Source organism: Hordeum vulgare, chromosome 2H, assembly GCF_904849725.1.
Source record: "Hordeum vulgare subsp. vulgare chromosome 2H, MorexV3_pseudomolecules_assembly, whole genome shotgun sequence".
In the NCBI taxonomy this organism is placed as follows: Eukaryota; Viridiplantae; Streptophyta; class Magnoliopsida; order Poales; family Poaceae; genus Hordeum; species Hordeum vulgare.
Window position 1 is genome coordinate 472,762,446 of NC_058519.1, and position 19,701 is coordinate 472,782,146.

The 19,701-nt window shown below is 44.1% G+C and overlaps 1 protein-coding gene across 1 annotated transcript; it reads left to right on the forward strand.

Moving 5' to 3' along the window:
- The first annotated feature begins 10,248 nt into the window (after positions 1-10,248).
- On the forward strand, positions 10,249-18,325 carry LOC123426705 (ubiquitin carboxyl-terminal hydrolase MINDY-3). Its single transcript, XM_045110577.1, has 7 exons — positions 10,249-11,035; positions 14,299-14,377; positions 15,162-15,316; positions 16,149-16,239; positions 16,346-16,534; positions 16,648-16,719; positions 17,115-18,325. Exons 1-7 carry the CDS (start codon positions 10,548-10,550, stop codon positions 17,934-17,936), a joined length of 1,896 nt encoding a protein of 631 aa, XP_044966512.1. The 5' UTR covers positions 10,249-10,547; the 3' UTR covers positions 17,937-18,325.
- The last annotated feature ends 1,376 nt before the right edge of the window (positions 18,326-19,701 follow it).

The following is a 19,701-nucleotide window of genomic DNA, read 5'->3' on the forward strand; positions in this document are numbered from 1 at the left end:
CGGCCGACCCCTTGGGGATCCCTTGGACCCCAAGGCAAGGTCCCCCTCCCTCCTCCTATATATATGGGGCTTTTAGGGCAGATTTGAGACGACTTTCTCATGGCTGCCCGACCACATACCTCCATAGTTTTTCCTCTAGATCGTGTTTCTGCGGAGCTCGGGCGGAGCCCTGCTGAGACAAGATCATCACCAACCTCCGGAGCGCCGTCACGCTGCCGGAGAACTCTTCTACCTCTCCGTCTCTCTTGCTGGATCAAGAAGGCCGAGATCATCGTCGAGCTGTACGTGTGCTGAACGCGGAGGTGCCGTCCGTTCGGTACTAGATCGTGGGACTGATCGCGGGATTGTTCGCGGGGCGGATCGAGGGACGTGAGGACGTTCCACTACATCAACCGCATTCTCTAAACGCTTCTGCTGTACGATCTACAAGGGTACGTAGATCACTCATCCCCTCTCGTAGATGGACATCACCATGATAGGTCTTCGTGCGCGTAGGAAAATTTTTGTTTCCCATGCGACGTTCCCCAACACTACTATCAGCTGCTCGACAGAGAAGGATGCCCAGACAGGTAAACTTGCCTCTGGTGGCTAACTGTGCAGGAGCAAAGCAAAATTAAAAAGGGTGCCGAGGGGGATCGAACCCGCGCCTCTCAGCAGGCACACAGCGAGCAGCACCACCACGTTACGACACGGCATCTGACTAAGAAGGGGCATCAAAACAGAAAAAGAACCCCTCTCTGCTACTCTGCTCCGACGGGCTTGCTGGAACAGGGGAGGGGTCTCGTCGGCGATACACGTTAAATCGAGCTGCGGCTCGTGGATGGGAGGAAGCCTACATCCCCACGAACCCATTCCCTAAGCTAGTTGTGCCCGAGAGGAACCACAACGTCCTAGCTACATAGCGCGGCGGCGCTGGCGACAGAGAAGCAACACGCCGACGAACTACGGCTCCTACTCGAAGTACTACGGTAGGGAAGGGGTAAGAGAGGGAGCTGCTCACCCAACGGAAGGAGAACGCTGCCGAGAACGGAGTGGGCGCGGGGGAAGAAGAGGAAGCCGTTGATCTGGCCTCCTCGTCGGGGAAGAAGCCGCCGGCGTGGAGAAGAGGAAGCAAGGGCTCCTTCGTCGATCTAGCCGCGGGGATGGAAACGCGGATGCCCCCGCGTGCTCACCGAGTCGTCGGAGGGGAGGAAGGCGCTCAGACGCGACGGCGAGGTTCGGCTCAAGCCACGGCCATGGCGGAGGGCCCTTTCCCTTACCTGGCATGCCTTGACAGAGAGAGAGATGGAGGGGGAAAGGAGGTGGCGGCGCGAGAGGGGGAAACCCTATCTGCACGGACGCCAAGGGGGGTTCCCTTTTATGGAGGAAAGGGGCGAGGGGGCTCCTCGACGTCCGTGACGCCGTCAAGCGCCGTTGCTCTGAACCTGCGGGGGAGGAACACTGACGGAGAAAGGGGGCGACAGGCGCCGTCTACAGGACGCGCTGGGCTGCGCGAGAGAAGGAGAGAGCGGGTCAGCTAGGTGGGAGGAGGCCCACTAGGGCGGCAGATAAGAAAAAGGAACATGGATTGTTTCCTTATAAAAGAATTAACCAGAGAAAGAAAATAGACACAAGGCTGTATGTGGTGGGAAAAATCAAACTAAAAATGGCACTGGTCATGAAAAATAATAACCTGATTAAATAAAATACAAATGGTATTTTTGGAGCAACTAAAATAATTACAAAACAGCAATATAGTTTCTGTTTTGTGTTTATTTGCACCTTTAGAACACTCTACAAATCACCAAATTTAGCACCCCAATATACCCACATTATTTCCAAAACAAAAGACAATTCTAAATCAGCTTAGGAGCAAGTGAAATTTTGAACTTGAGATTAAAAGGAAGGAAAAGGGTCTTACAATCCAAAGTGGATTGAAGGTGAGAACCACCACATCTACTACACACTCCAACACCTCATGAGTATCACCACATAACCACAAGATCACAAACACCACAACTCATCACATGATAACACAAGCAAACACAAGGACAAGACATGGCATGAAACATATGGTATGCATGCATGCAAGGAAGAACAAAAGTGACACATGAAATCATGGACACAAAGTGACATCATCATATTCATGACAAGGTGGACCCACATGCAATAGGTTCCAAATATGGCAAGGTTTACATCTGGGGCACTACGGTGCTAGACAAGGTTGAATGTGTTTCTTTTTCTAATGTAGAACTCATATAAAAGATTTCTTCGCTAAAATTGTAGAGGTTGGGATGGGATGAGTGGGGGCCTGCATGGATACACATATCACTCTGAGTGGTGCTTATATCTTGTAAGTGTTAAACCAGTACCCAATGCATATTTGTTTTAACTTGGAGATTAAATACAAACGTATATAGACATACTTTGGAGTGTAGATTCATTCATTTTTCTTCGTATGTAGTCTCCTAGTGAAATTTTTGAAAAGACTTATATTTAGGAACGGAGGGAGTACGTATTATGGGATGCATGGGATTCGGTAAGATTTTTGTTAAATTGTGATCTAAATTCAACCGTGTTGGACTAGACGTAGTACAAACGGTGTGGGCCTTTGCGTTGGTACCGACGTGTACGAGTACAACTCGTTTACTTGTCCTCCAAGGACTCTCATGTATTCCCCCTCATATATACTCCATGTAGTCGCACCTAAAGACGGTCTCTCGTCTCGTGCTTGTAATACTCTCATCCTTATAGTGATTGTGCCTTCGTGCGTCCCTGGTTTTCTCTTGCAAGGGTTTCCACGTAAAAATTCGTGTCTCTCGTGTCTCGTTTATCTTGTTTTATCTAACAAGTGGTATCTAGAGCCAAGTTGCAGATACGAGATACGAGATTGGAGATCGAGAGAGATGTGTGCGCCGCCGCATGCGTCTCTGGCGATCCGTCTGATTCGAGCTGACAGGGTTTTCGTACATGGGCACAGTACCGTATCCGAGACCGATCGCTGCTAGCTATTCGATCCGCTGCAGGTGCAAGTCGCCGAGTCTGTTGCTGCTCCGATCAAGTCCCGAGGAGATTACAAGTTCCTGCTGATCCACGTATACACTTGGAGTCCCGCGAAACAACGATCCGCTATGCTGCTGCTTGCGACTTTTCCAAGTGAGAATTGATCCATCATGCTGGCCATAGTGGGAGTATCATAGCTAGTAACATAGTCTTGGGACTAGCAAACATGGTGATGTGGCAAGTAATTAAAGAAGAGAGAGATGATTAGAGTAACATAGGCAGATACCGTAACATGTTAAATGCTATGCTACTATGTTTCATGCATGTCAATAAATGGGATCACTTATGATACTAGTTTATGATACTATGCACTATGAAGATAGTATCATACAATAGTAACATATGCATGATATTACTATATGTTACTCTCCACTATGAGCAGCCTCAGTCCATCCATCATCACGTGAAGGACAAGGCTGGCTGCTAGTTTAGTTCTTTTCTTTTGGACTTTGCCAACATCAATTACTGCAGCCACCCGAGAGTTCCAGGTGCTATCTATCATAGTTCTTTGATCCGCATATTAATTCTGTCAAGAATTTCCTGCCAGATTGTACTACTTTGTGTACACAGATTTATCAACTCATGGTATCCATGAAGTATGATCTCACGCTGTTAGATCGTGACACAAGGTTTACTCTATGGCAAGTCAAGATGCGGGCGTTGTTGGCGTAGGCTGATTATGATGATGCACTTGATAGTTTTGGGAAGAATAGAATTTAGGATTGGACTCGTGAAGAGAAAATAAGGGACCGTAAGGCTTTGTCACAAAGTCAACTCCATTTGCATTATAATATTTTGCACGAAGTTTTGAGCGAGAAAACTGTCGCCGCTCTATGGTTAAAGCTGGAAGGGATTTGCATGATGAAAGATCTCACTAGCAAGATGCATCTAAAGCAAAAATTATTCATGCATAGGTTACCCGAGGGAGGTAATGTATTTGAATCATATTTCAGAATTTAAATAGATAATATCTGATCTAGCTGCAATGGAGGTTAAGTATGACGAGGAAGATACTGCTTTAATGTTACTTTGTTCACTGACAAGTTCTTATACCAATTTTTGAGACACCATATTATAGAGTCGTGATACTCTCACGCTTAATGAAGTTTATGAAGCTTTGAACTCTAAGGAGAAGATGAAATTAATGGTGCCTCATGATGGTTCAGTTTCGTACCAAGCCGAGGGATTATCTATTTGTGGTAGGACAAAGGAGAAGAACTCACATAATGGAAACCATGGCAAAAGTAAGAAAGGCCAGAGGGCCCGGTCGCAATCCAGAGAGAAGAAGCAGTCTTGCAGATATTGCAAGAGAGACGGGCATGACATCTCAGAATGTTTCAAGTTGCAGAACAAGGAAAAGAGGAATGGTACGTATAAACCGAAAGGTAACAAACAAGGTCAAAATTCTGCTAATGTTGCTCGTGATGATAGTTCCGATGATGCTCTTGTTGTTATTGCTGGATGTGCTGAGACCAATGATGAGTGGGTACTTGACACTGCGTGTACTTTTCATATGTGCCCGCATAGAGATTGGTTTACTACTTTTGATTCTACTACTGTTGTTGGTTCCGTTTTGGGTTTTGATAATTCACCATGCAAGATTGAAGGCATAGGTTCCATTCGAATCAAGATGTTTGATAGCACAATCAGAACTTTGATAGATGTTCGGTATATTCCGAAGATAAACAGAAATCTTACTTCTGTGAGTGCCCTTGATGCAAAGGGATACAAGTATTCAGGCAGATATAACATTTTGAAGGTCACCAAAGGTTCTCTCATTGTGATGAAAGGTGACTTAAGTTCGACCAATGGTCTTTATTACCGTCGAGGTTCTACCGTTTCAGGTAACGCTACTCCCGTTATTTCAAAGAATTCTGGTTGTGATGCTGCTAACCTTTGGCATATGCGTCTTGGACATATGAGTGAACTTGGTTTGGCAGAGTTAAATAAGAGAGGTCTTCTTAAAGGATATGAAACTGGTAAATTGAAATTTTGTGAGCATTGTGTCTTCGACAAGCACAAGAGGGTGAACTTCAACGCTTCGACTCATACAACTGAAGGTATTCTTGATTATGTGCATTCTGATTTATGGGGACCATCTCGCAAAAAGTCACTAGGTGGTGCTAGTTACACGTTGACTGTTATTAATGATTATTCGAGAAGATTTGGCCTTATTTCTTGAAGCATAAATGGCAAGCTTTCTCAACTTTTAAGGAGTGGAAGATTATGATTGAGAGACAAACTGAAAATAAGGTAAAAATACTTCACACTGATAATGGTATGAAATTTTGTTCTAAGCAAATTGGGAATTATTGCAAGTCTGGAGGCATTGTTAGACACTACACCATTCCATACACTCCTCAACAAAACGGTGTTGCTGAGCATATGAACATGACCATTATTTCCAGAGCCCGTTGCATGTTGTCCAATGCAGGTTTGCATAGCCGTTTTTTGGGCTGAGGCCGCTTCCACTACTTGTTATCTCATCAACCGTTCACCATCTATTGCTCTTAATAAGAAAACTCCAATTGAGGTATGGTCTGGTTCACGTGCTGATTATTCACAGATGAAAGTTTTTGGTTGCACTGCTTATGCTCATGTTGATAATGGAAAGTTGGAGCCTAGGGTTGTTAAGTGCATCTTTCTTGGTTATAAATCTGGTGTTGAAGGTTTTAAATTGTGGAATCCTGAAACACAGAAGATTGTTATTAGCAGAAATGTTATCTTTAATGAATATGCTATGTTACACGATGTTCCATCTACTGCCATGTTACATGATGTTCCATCTAATAATGTTCCTGTTGAGAGTGAACAATAGCCTACTGTCCAACAGCCTACTATTCAGGTGGATCATGTTATAGATTCAGGTGATACTTATGATAAGGAAAATGTTGATGCACACGACGATCCCGTCTTTGATGATGAACATGTCACTCCAAATCAGCCTATTGTTCCACCCGGTTGGAATCTCGCACGTGACAGAGTTAGGCGGGGTACTAATGCACGTGAGAGGTTAATTGAGGAATGCAATATTGTTTCTTTTGTTTTATCTGTTGCGGAAGAAATTGAAGGTAATGTTGAGCCTTCTTCATATTCTGAGGCTATTATTTCTAGTGATAGTAATAAGTGCATGACTGCTATGCATGATGAGATGAAATCACTTGAAAAGAATGTCACATGGGATTTAGTAAGATTACCTATAGAGAAGAAACCTATCCATTGCAAGTGGGTTTTCAAAATAAAGGAAGGTGTTTATCCTAATGATGAGACAAAATATAAAGCAAGGTTAGTTGCTAAATGTTATAGCCAAATTCCAGGTATTGACTATAACGAAGTCTTTGCTCCTGTTGTGAAGTATAGCTCTATTCGCACTTTACTTAGTATTGTTGCCATGAATGATTTTGAGCTTGAACAATTGGATGTTAAAACTGCATTCTTACATGGAGAATTAGTAGAGGATATTTATATGGAACAACCTGAAGGTTTTGTTATTCCTGGAAAAGAAAAGCTTGCGTGTAAGTTAAAGAATTCTCTTTATGGATTGAAGCAATCCCCTCAACAGTGGTACAAGAGAATTGACACCTTTATGCGCTCTTAAGGTTTCAATCGGTCTAATTATGATAGATGTGTTTATTTGAAAACTGTCAAGGGTTCAGCTATTTATTTGCTCCTTTATGTTGATGATATGTTAATTCCTGCAAAGAGCGTGTTAGAGATTGATGAACTAAAGAAGCAATTGAGTAATGAATTTGAGATGAAGGATTTGGGTGCACCAAAGAAAATACTTGGCATGAAAATATCCAGAGATAGACCGTCTGGGAAATTATATCTAAGTCAGAAGGGATATATTGATAAAGTTCTTCGTCGTTTTAGTATGCATAATACCAAGTCAGTAAGTACTCCGTTAGCTGCACACTTCAAATTATCATCAGCCTTATGTCCTAAGTCAGATTCCGATATTGAGTACATGTATAGAGTTCCCTATTCAAGTGCAGTTGGTTCACTTATGTATGCCATGGTTCGTTCTCGTCCTGATTTATCTTATGCACTCAGTGTTGTTAGTAGATACTCCCTCCTTTCCGGTTTACAGTGCTCATCTCAAAATTTTCAGATTTCCATTATATTAGGCTCATTTCGAGTCTAGTAGAGTTAAAGTGCTTTGAGTCCCACGTCATATTTAATTCATAGAGTTTGTAGAAAGGAGATGAGTGGCTATGCATGCATCGTTTTCTACATCCATCATGCAAGTCCAATGAGAAGGAGAATGCTACATTTATTGCCTTGGAAATTGAATATGTGAGAAATATTTCATTGGCTAGTTAAAGCTAGTGTCATCCACTTACAATTCACCTTGGTTGATGAGATTTCAGATTTGAGCCCTATAAACCGGAAAGGATGGAGTACATGGATAATCCTGGAAAAGAGCATTGGAAAGCAATCAGTGGATTTTCAGATACCTGCGAGGTACTTCTAATGTTTATTTACAGTTTGAGAAACTGGAGATGGACTTGTTGGTTTTGTTGATTTTGATTTTGCTGGTGATTTGGACAAGAGAAGATCACTCACATGTTATGTTTTCACCATTGGTGGTTGTGTTGTGAGTTGGAGAGCAACTTTGCAGTCTATTATGGCTTGTTCCACTACTAATGCCGAGTATATGGCTATTTCTGAGGCATGCAAAGAAGCTATCTGGTTGAGAGGTTTGTACGCCGAGCTTTGTGGAGATTCATCTTGCCCTACCATATTTTTGGACAGTCAAAGTGTTATATATCTTACAAAGAATCCAATGTATCATGAGAGAACAAAGCACATTGATGTCAGATTTTACTATGTTCGAGATGTTGTTGCTAAAGGTGATTTGAAGGTATGCAAGATAAGTACTCATGATAATCGAGCTGATATGATGACAAAGCCAGTTCCTACCAATAAGTTTGAGCTTTGCTCGGGCTTAGTTGGTATTTCTCACTAGTCCTTTGGACTTTTGACGCACAAGGTGTTTATGCTGATTTGGATGGAGTTATTCACTTTCTTCGACTACTCGAGGGAATTTGGCTCAAGGTGGAGATTGTTAAATTGTGATGGACTAGACGTAGTACAAACGGTGTGGACCATTGTGTTGGTACCGACGCGTACGAGTACAACTTGTTTACTTGTCCTCCAAGGACTCTCATGCATTGCCTCTCATATATACTCCATGTAGTCGCATCTAAAGATGGTTTGTCGTCTCGTGCTTGTAATACTCCATCCTTATAGTGATTACGCCTTCGTGCGTTCGTGGTTTTCTTCCACAAGGGTTTTCACGTAAAAAATCTTGTCTCTCGTGTCTCATTTATCTCGTTTTATCTAGGGTTTTTCACTGTTCTGACCTTAATCTGAAACTATAGCACAAAATGAACTTTGTACGAAACTATTTCACGATCTGACCCTTTTAGAAACGCCATAACCCGTGACATTGTTGCTGCACGTAAAAACGCCAGTCTACCGGGGCGTTTCTGCTCCATATTCACACGCCGAAGTAGCTCGCGTTGCAGTCCACACACAAAACGCCAACTGTTATGGCGTTGCTACCCACGGAGCAAACACCCATGGGGTATGGCGTTTTCGTGCTGGACACTGGAGGCCAGACACAACAGTCTACAATACGCAAGCTCCCGTTGGATGCTTATGTTCTTGATTGTACAGTGGCAAGAACATCAGTCGTTATCATACTTTGATCTTCAGTATTATCATACCGGCTATGTTTTATCATACTTTGATCTTCAGTATTGGTTCCATCAGTCGTTATGCTTGTCCACCAAAGCATTGAGGAAGATGTGTTTGAGCCACTGGTGTCGCGTGTTAATGAAATTAGACGCCGCTTCTTTGGGATAGTGAGCTCATTTGAAAATGACGGAAGGGCTCCAACGATGCATGAACTTCGAGAAAAGATCAGATGGGAAGTGCAACATCTTAAAGAATTATTTGAGGGGATCAAGGAAGACAAGGAGGAGGGGTCTATGAGAGCATTACGTCTGTTAGCATGGCAGTCTCTAAGTGGCAAAGAAGATTGGGAATAGTATACCGGAATGCATCTAGAGCTCCTGCACTTTTTGAGGGAATGAAATGGGCAGTTGAGCATCATGAGGGGTGTGTTGAGGATGCTACCACATCAGAAGCCAATACTGAGACCATGTCTTTTGATGAATATGAGTTTTTTGAAACACTTCGATACCTTAAGACTACAGAAGGTGGTTAAGAAGCTCATTTCCTCGATGATATAAAGAGTGGGATGCACTGCATCAACGATGTTCTTGCCACTGTATAATCAAGAACAGAAGCAGCCAACGGGAGCTTGCGTATTGTAGACCGGTGTGTCTGGGCTCCAGTGTCCAGCACGAAAACGCCATGCCCCATGACGTTTGCTCCGTGGGTAGCAACGCCAGAACAGCTGGCGTTTTGTGTGTGGACTGCAACACGAGCTACTTCGGCGTGTGAATATGGAGCAGAAACGCCCCGATAGACTGGCGTTTTTACATGCAACAGCAACGCCACAAGTTAGGCGTTTTTAAATGGGTCAGATCGTGAAATAGTTTCGTACAAACTTTATTTTGTACTCCTTTCCGGTTTATAGGGCTCATCTCAAAAAATTTAGATTTCCATTATATTAGGCTCATTTTGAACCTAAGTGAGTTAAAGTGCTTTGAGTCTCACGCCGTATTTAATTCATAGAGTTTAGAGAAAGAAGATGAGTGGCTATACATGCATAATTTTCTACATCCACCATGCAAGTCCAATAAAAGAAATGATGCTACATTTATTACCTTGAAAATTACATATGTGAGAAATATTTCATTGGCTAGTTTAAACTAGTGTCATCCACTCACAATTCACCTTGGTCGATGAGATTTCAGATTTGAGCCCTATAAATCGGAAAGGAGGAAGTACTATAGTTTCAGATTAAGGTCAAAACAGTGAAAAACTCTTTTATCTAACAATTTTGACGAAAATTCTCCCACGAAAGGGCTGAAAATGCATTCAACTTGAGCGAAGACCGATGATGAAGGCGGATCTCATGCCGCACGGTCCAAACTCCAAAGCAGGGGAAGCCAAAGCTCCCGTACCGTCCAACCAGTCACCAGGAATCATCTGCCACCAGTCTATGACAGCTGGGCCACGACCTACCTCGGACCCACAAGTCATCGGCTGTTCGTCCAAACCACAAGCCCGAACCGCAGGCGGGCAGCGCACCGAACAGTCACCGGGAGAACACTTCCGTTTCTGACACCCCCCCCCCCGTCGCATCGCCGTCGCGACGGCGCTCCTACAAATACACCGACCATGTCGGCCTCCTGACCCGCCGCCATCCCGGATCCCGATGCCCCAGGCCCGAATTCCAACAACCACCGCCCCCGCTTCACTTCGTCCCTAGCTCGAGGCCTACCACCGGGGGCGCAGGGCCAAACCCTGCCCTAGGGTTTGGGTTTGGAGCCGGATCGATCCGGTCAGGGTTCGGCGGAGCGGCTTCAATGGGGGATCGAGACGAGGAGGAGGAGCTCCAGATGGCGCTCCGTATGAGCCTCCACGGCTCGCCGCCGGCGCAGCCCGAGCCCAAGCGCAGCAAGCCCCCATCGCCCGCCGGGGAGTCGCCTGAGGCGGAGGCGCGCCGCAAGCAGCGCGAGCTCATGGCCGCCGCCGCCGAGAAGCGCCTACGCGCCGTTGCCCCGCCCGCCGCCATCGTCGTGGCGCCGCCGCCGCCGTCGCAGCCGGCGGCCGTGGTGGCGGAGCAAAGTTCCGCCCCGGAGGGCGCCAAGGAGGACGTGAAGGTGGAGTCGGAGTCAACCGCGGTGCCTATGGAGGATGTGAAGGAGGCGGAAGTGGAGGTGGAGGTAGATGCGGGAGAGGAGGAGAAAGGGGAGGAGTTGCATCCGGAGCTTGCTGAGAAACTTTGGGTCATGGTGTTTGGGGGCGGGGTTTCAAAGGCAGTGCTGGCGCAGTGGAGCAATCAGGGTATCAGGTGAGCTTTTCTTTGGTACACCAGCCTTATTAATATGTGTATGTATGGGTGAAAAACAGAGGGGATACTTTGGTTTCTGGAGCACTTATCTGTTCACCGAAACAGATATCTGCATTAACGTCTGATCCCCGAATAGGATATGGGATATGATATAGGATGAGTGATATCCGGTCTTGTAATGGAACTATTCGGATAATATAATCTACGATATTTGGGACAAGCTAACTTGCTTAGCATATAGATCTTAGCCCACCGATCATATCCCGCCTTTTTGAGGCCCTGCCCCATAGCTTGTACTCCCTCCGTTCCATAATATAAGTCTTTTTAGAGATTTCACTAGAGGACAACATACGGATGTATATAGACATACTTTAGAATGTAGATTCATTCATTTTGCTCCGTATGTAGTCCCTTAGTGAAATCGCTTAAAAGACTTATATTTAGGAACGGAGGGAGTATGACTATTGACCATGCTCATGCTGTACTTCTACATATTTTTCTTGGAAAGGCGCCTTTGGTAGGTTAATTTCACATTGCTTGTGTGACTATTGACCATGCTCATGCTGTACTTCTACATATTTTTCTTGGAAAGGCGCCTTTGGTAGGTTAATTTCACATTGTCTTGCATGGTACATGTCATCCAGTGTCATTGTACAACAAGTGGAAATCATATATTTACGAGTAAATTTGCCTTGGTGAATTATTGGTGTAGTTGCATTTTGGAGATTATATGGTTGATTGATCTTTATATTGCAATATATTCCATACGGTTCTTGTTTGATTAATATTCGTGACTGCCTGACCGGTAATATTTGCATTTCACTGATATCGGGCAATACACATGTCCAACTCCGACTCCCACGGAAAAATGTGGTTTAGGGTACAAAATGAGCGACATCTTTCCATATCCGCTCTGATTTCACATCCCATATCTGTAAGATAATGGACTTTGGTGACTTCGTTGCTTTAATTGTCTAAGTAGGTTATGTTAAGTTTCTGTTCTGATGGGCAACCTAGAAATTAGCGTTAGACATGTGTTTATGAGATTAGGGTTTAGTGTCCCACTGTCCCTGAATACTCGTGGATTGGGTGTCCAATTCATGGCTCAGTGTTCCGTGAAGACAGACTGATGTGGAAATATATTATCTATTTTAGTTCTTTCTGCGAGCGTATGATAGTCATGATTCAAAATGATCTACATGGTTATGTGTATCTTTGAGAAACGAATCATGGTAAGAGACTAAGAGAACAAGAGGTTGTCCTTGAGATTATTCAGATTGGCATCTGGGCATGCTTAACTGTACTCATTTATACTACCTCTCCGGGTTTAAAGGGCTGTCCGATAGATTCTCCAGGACCAAGGCAGCACAGTGGTACACAAAGTAATGCACCATAATTTGCTCCAATTAATGCATTAATCGTTAGCCTCCCGCGCAGCCGTGCGGTCAGCCAACCAGCGCGCTCGCATGCCAGCTCTTTCACCCGTCCCCACGTATCCCAGTACTAATGTTTGTTAATCCATGCGAATTAGCACAGCGCAATAACTACCCAGATTAAAAAATCCGGACTGCACGCCGTGGCCCTCCGGCCCTTTAAACCCGGACGGAGGTAGTAGTATACATATGAAACATTGCCATAGCATATATGGAGAACACAATTTGGTAGTTAATAAATACCCCATGCATGGCAAAATGTAAGTTCCATAATTTTTTCTTTTCTCGTGGCAGAATAGATGTGCATGGAGATGTGTTCTCTGACTTGCATTACTTTTTGTTGTTTCTTGTCGGTATTGTTAAGTTAAATATTGATAGTTCCTCTTTTCCAATCCAATTACGAGAAACGTTCTATATATCCTGGCAGTTTCAATTGCAGAAACCAGAAATTAAAGATGACACTGGTCGTGCTCTATAGTTTAATATTCATGCCATTCATGAGCTTCCAGTACTAGTAAATTTTCACAGTGATTTGATGGAAGCATCTTGATGTTGGACGCGAGAAATATTGGGTTAAGCCGGCACTGCAGGGCTGGCTGCTTGCCGGCCAGAGGGTTGGGATGTTCCACTGATTCCCCGAGGACCTTGTTTTTCTGCCTTTTTTCCCTGCATCTGCCCACCTGGATGTGTAATTAATTAACTTTTCCTACCTTTTTTTAAATACAACGAGGCATTGCGTTTTGTCGAAAAAAAGGTTCACTTTCCTGTGCTCTTCCTGCCAGGGTTTGGAATCCAGTTTTGACCGGTTACCAGTGGGGTTTGGTCAAATTCTGATGGTTTTGGATTTCAGAATTTGAAATAAACAACACAAAAGGTCTCATCAACCTCAATTTTTAAGTAGTGATGTTAATTCATGCTTCTTTGTTGTATCAATTATAGCTTCTTGCCGTATCCATTCTGTATGTGATCATATCAGCTAGAAGATACTGCATACCTTTTTTAATAAAGGAATTTAAATTCAAAATAAACCATCCAATTTGTATTACCTTGGCACTGCCCCATTCCTGGCAGTAACTGGCCGGTACTGCCAGGAAATGGAACAACCCTGGATAAGAACTTGTGTCATGTTGTCCATTACAAAAGATGGGCGTTCGTCAGGGCTAGCTAATACCATGTTAGATGCCATCAAGGGTAACTTTGTTAGGGGTATTTGTGAAAATAAGTGCTGCTGGAGTTGCAAATATCTTCATAATTCTGCATTGGTAGTTGAGAAAAATTAGTTTTATAGCGATCAAAGGGCCTATGTGCAACAATTGTAAGCCACTGCTATTTTTTGCATGGGAATAGTATGGGAGAACCGTACAGCCCAGAGCATCAAGCATTTTGGGTGAAGCACCCTTCAGGAGCTCCAGTTCTGAAATGAACATTTTTTAATTCTAAGCTTTCTAGGATTGATTTGACCAATTTTATTTCGTTCCTCTGAATCCAACTTGGGTCCCATGTCTACACTCTCTCCACACATCAAAGGGACCTTTTAGTTTGAATAAGTTTTTGCGCAACTGACTTAACGCATGAAGTTTTAACATATGCCTTTGGTATATTGGTGTTCTGAGTTGGAGTTAAAAAGTGTATTTATTTTGAATTATGACTCTGATTGCTGGCAAGTTCTAGCCATGAAGTAGGAAAATTTTCAGATTTGGCAGTTAACAGGAATTTGCATGCCTGTGCCACTAAAAATTAATGCATACAGTTTCTTGAAAATATCATACAGTTTCATTGCAGTCATACAAATGAATGCTATTTGTCTAATTATTGTTAAAATGTATGCAGGTTCAGCTCTGACCCAGAAACAGCTATGGGACTGGTACAACATGAAGGTGGCCCTTGTGGCGTCTTAGCTACAGTGCAGGTACATCATTGTTGCTTTAGCTAATTGTGTTTGATACTTTGATTGAGTGTTATTGTGGGCATTTTTGGTGTCTAGAATTGTTCTACATGTTTCCACACCTTAAATGGGTGTCACTTCAGTTGGACTGCCTGAACTTGGTCAATACTATGAACTGCCAACTCAACACAGAGCTAAACTGAGGAGGGGTCAACACTGATTTGTGTATGATTAAGTAGTGATTTCAATTCACGGTTAGCCAAAAAAACTTCCACGTAGTGCTACTTAACCAAGGGAATTTACAATCGCAGGAGGGGCCAAGGCCCAGGTTGGTCTCAACCAAGCTCTGCCCCCACACCTAAGCATCCTGTGTAGTGACCCTGATGAATTGAACAGAAGTAGCTCTATCGGTCGACCTTTTCTCTTCTTCTATGAGCTCACCCTGTTCCTGTTTAAAATCCTATTTCCTGAATTTTTTTTACACTAATTTATCCTGATGAACAAACCCTATCGTTGGTGGTCATGAATCTGTACTTTTCTTTGTAAGGTCTGGTAGGACCTCTGGGGCGTTCTGCTGTTACATTAAATCAGCAGAGAAGTTGTTCAAAGCTGTGCAGCTTATCTGACTTCTACCTTTTGCTTGTATATAAGCCTATGATGCAAGTTTTTTTCTTCTTGTAATTTGTCACAGTCTAATGTGTTTACATACGAGATCTAATTGTTTATTTTGCTCTCTGTTGTGTAATTGTTTCTGCTCTCAGCAAGCTCACCTTTTCTGATGGCAACTTTCTTATGTTCTTTTTTGCAGGCATATGTCCTTAAATATCTTCTGTTTTTCTCTGATAATTTGGGTAACCCAGAGGTCAGTGATCCGTCATTTGCTTTGGGACAAAGACGATTTTATGAGAGTTCTTTTGCTGCAAGGGATGATTTTTCTTCTCTTACTGAGGATGGAAAGACGAGGTGGTTTCTTTTGCTCCTTAAAAACCACACTGATGCCGGTGTTCGTCTTTTAGCTATTTATCTAGTCAGTAATTCTTCTGAACCACCGTTCTTCATTGTGAAAATAAAAACCTAGCAGACTGACGTGGGAGATTAAAAATTTAAGCCCACGACCTCTCTTAGGCCCTGTTTGATAACGAAGAATTTTCGTAGTATTTCTAGAATACTGCAGTTTTGGAGATTATCATAGTTTTATTTACAGTGAGGTGTTTGGTTGCCTCTAAGAATTGTGATTTTAAAACTGCAGTATTAGAGAAACTGTGGTTTTTTCTCTGCATAAAAAAAAGAACCCCAGACCTCTTTTTAAAAAACAGAGAAGGCAGCTAGCTAGCTAGCTACGAATGCATGCACCATCAACGGCTAGCTGGTAAATTTTACAGTAATATGTGGCGTAATCAAACGGTTTCTCTATATTGTGAATACTGCAAAAAATATTGTTATATTAAAACCATGGTATTTTCTATCTACACGTAAAATTACTGCAGTTTTTAATACTTTAGTTTTTTTACTACTTTGTTATCAAACAGGGCCTTAGTTAGTTCTCTATTCATGTGTTTGTGACAGATCCCTTGATATACCAAACCAAAAGCCGTGTTTCAGTGAACCATTAAAAAAACGTTTATTCCGTGGAGAACCTAAATGCTTCCATACCTATTATTTCCTCCACGTCGTTAATATTTTAGATTTGATATTCTTAATGTATCATGAAACATTATACAGTTTGCAACATTGGACTTTCTTATTGTTCTTGATACTCAAATGGCTGTTTATTAATTGACTTTTTTTTTACTAGAGCATTGGTTCATGCTATGGTGGAAATTCTATTTTTATGTGGAACTGGGAAAAGAGCTGTTGTGGCATTCATTGGAGGTGTTATTCGTGAGGTAAGTGGACTTGATAACAATCAGGTGCTTATAAGCATTGAGATGCTTCAAAGTTGATTATACTTCCATATACAGCATGCCGACAATTCTCTTTTGGAACTTACAGAAGAAAGTTGATGCTGCTTTGGAAGGCCTTTCTGTTGAATCGGCAATTGATCTCCAGAAAGTTCTTAGAATAAGTACATTTACCTCAAGGAAGGATGCATTCAACATGCTTCTCGCAAACATTCCTCTGTTTGAAAGTCGATTGGGTGCTATGTTATTTCTTATCTCTTCTTTACTTTCGCGGGGACTGGTATGTCTAATTCCATATTTTGTTGTGTGCATTATGTTTGTTTTCTTTGCTTGCACAATTAAATAAATAGCAAATTCAGTGGTGTATTTGAACTTCAATCAATTTTGAACCAGGATTGTATCCAAGCAGATAGGGATGATCCAAGCCAACCATTGGTCACGGCTCCATTTGGGCATGCTTCTCAGGTACAGATAGAATTATGAACTCCAGTATTTAGCATGACATGCTTACTGAAACACCCTGCCATTTAGTAACACATTGCCAGTTTAACTTGAGTTACACTTGCATATATGTCTTGTTTGTGCAAGCGGTGTTGCTTCAGGTTTAACTCTTTATGTGAAGTGAGGACAAACGTATAAGTAGGGTATTTATGGATGCATTTCCATTCCATGCTGAACAGGCTTATGTTAGCTTCCTTGGGTCAGTTATCGCACTTAACATAGCAATTCGGCGCTAACTGTTGGAATACAGTGCTGGACTCATGTGGAAGCTATGAATATCGAACGTGTTATGTACTAGCACTGCTCATTATTATCAGTAATATTTATACATTATTACAACCTCGTGTGGTCTTTTGCAGGAAATTGTAAATTTATTGCTTTGTGGAGAGGCTGTCCCAAATGTATTTGATGGCAAGATGGACCTTGGTGGCGGCATGTCCCTGAAAGGCATTCCAAATGATGTGGAAGTTGGGTTCCTTACCCTTCTGGAATCACTAAATTTGTGTAAGGTTGGTCAGTACCTAAAGTGTCCGAAATGGCCTATATGGGTGGTGGGAAGTGAAAGTCACTACACTGTCCTTTTTGCCCTAAATCCCAACGTCCAAGAGGAGAATGAGCTAGAAGAGCGGGAATCCAAAATTAGGAGGGCATTTGATGCGCAAGACCAAAGTGGAGGTGGAGGCTTTATTGCGGTGGAGGGATTTCAACAAGTTCTCAGGGACACCGACATAACATTTCCTTCTGACAAGCTTGACGATCTCTGCAATGCGGGCGTCATAGTATGGAGTGAGTTCTGGCAGGCACTGCTTCAGTTGGATAAAAGGGCTGGAGGCATGAAAGATCCAACTGGCCTCATGGGCAAGAAGCAATTCACCATCTACCACTTCAATGGAATTGCCAAGTCTGTGCTTAATGGGAGTGGAAACACAGGAGGCTCAACTCCAATACAGAGACCTAGGATATGCAAGTTAAATGTCAGCGTCCCACCTAGGTGGACTCAGGATGAATACCTAGCTGATGTCGTAAGCTCATCGGCTAGTGGCAGCAAGAATGACAGTGTTCTTTCTCTTGCTCCACCAGTTCAGACTCCTTGTCAGCATGCGCCATTAGTGGACTGCATTAGAACTCGATGGCCACGAGCAGTTTGCAGCTGGGCTGGAGATGCGCCGAGTATTGTCTGATGCGCTGAGTTGTTTGCCGCTCGATCCAGTCGTATCACTTGTTGGGGCTGATTTCGAAGAGGGCCCGCGCTGAGCAGACTGCTTCAACTGCCATAGCGTTGACCATGCCATGCAAAGTTTTGGAAGGGGATGCTGGTGTTGTAATTGTTTGGCCTGTTGAATATATGTCCCCCCCCCCCCCCCCCCCCCCCCTCAGACATGAATCCTTTTTATCGACTCCATCTTAATCAGGGACATGCGTATTCTTTTTTCTTTTAATTGACGCTAGATGTATACACCTTTTTATGGATATGCTGTTAAGTCTCGAGGCACATTCTTTCCTGTACACAGATAATTTTGTTGTAGCTTATTTTATATCTGAAACAGAGCTGAGTGACTTTTTTGTTTTACATCTGACGGAGCTGTAAAAGTTTTATGATAGTGCTTACCTGTCCACCTTTTGTTTTCTTACTTTCTTGCATATAACCTATCTTTCCTTGACGTAAAAAAATATGTTTTGATTTCTTACTTTCTGGCCTGTAACCTTTCTTTCCTTGACAAATAAATAAATAAATACTACCTCTGTTTCATAATATATAAGACTTCTTTGCTGTTCAAACTTGTATCCCTTTGTATTAGTTCTCCCCAACTATAATTATTTAGGTATAGAAAGAGTATATTACTCCCTCTGTCCTGTCTCAACTTTGTATTAGCTCTAGTATAAAGTTGTATTAAGCTTAAGACACTTATTTTAGGACGGAGGGAGTATATGTGTAGGAGATGGTATAAATGTTTTCTTTGCTTATTTCAGTTGAACGTGTCTGTGTACGTTGTTTTATGTATATATACTTGCATCCGTTCTTTGGATGTACACAACGGTAACGACAACGGTAATTTACAGTTTTGTTTGGTTTCAGTTAGAAACGGCAAGCTCAGAAGACTGCTAGAGGAGCATGACAGCATGGCCCTCAAGATTCGGGTGTTCTTGTTCCAAGGGCTATGTCGCCTTCCTCCGCGGTGAGGTCGGTCCTAGCCTAGCTCCCTCGCCTCCCCGTCGGCAAGCCGCCTCGCTCCCCTCCCCCCTCCGGCCCTGCGCCATGGGCGCCGTCGCTGCTGACCCTGACCCTGCCGACCGTCGAACGACTCTCTCCGGCGAGCGCGATTCCTACGGGGAGCTCCAGCTGAGAGAGCGAGTCTTTGACGCGGCCGTACACAGATGTCGCACGCATGCCGCCGCCCACCGCAGCTCTGCCTGCCGATGCCGCTCCACGGCGCGTCACGCCTGTCGCTCGCCCGGGCGTCAAGGACCGCCTTGGCCCCCGCTTGGAGGTGCACCGTGTGTCGGGCGGACCTGTGCTCGATGCTGATGGCTTCCAGCAGCCCCGTCGCAGGCACCGTCGCCGTCGCTCGCATCCGGACGACCTTCCCAGCCCTTCGCCCCCCCGCGTCGTCGCAGCCCGTCCCCGGAGGAGGTCGCTGGGCTCTGCTTTCGTTGCCTCGACCACCGGCACCGGGTGCGGGACTGCCCCAGCGACATTCGGCACCGACGCTGCCTCGCCTCCAGTCACGCCTCCCGCGACTGCGGTAGCCGACGCCCCGTCGATGCGCCGCCGCAGCCCCCACGCGTGGACGTGCCGCGCAGCCACGCCCCCTCGTGACGCCGCCGCCAGGGCCTCTTCCCCCCGTCGCGCGCCGTCGGGTGGCTCCCCCGCCACCTCCTCCCCCTCCGGTCCCGGTTCCCACGCCGGCTCCGGTCCGACAGCCGCCCCTGGATGGCTCTGCGCGT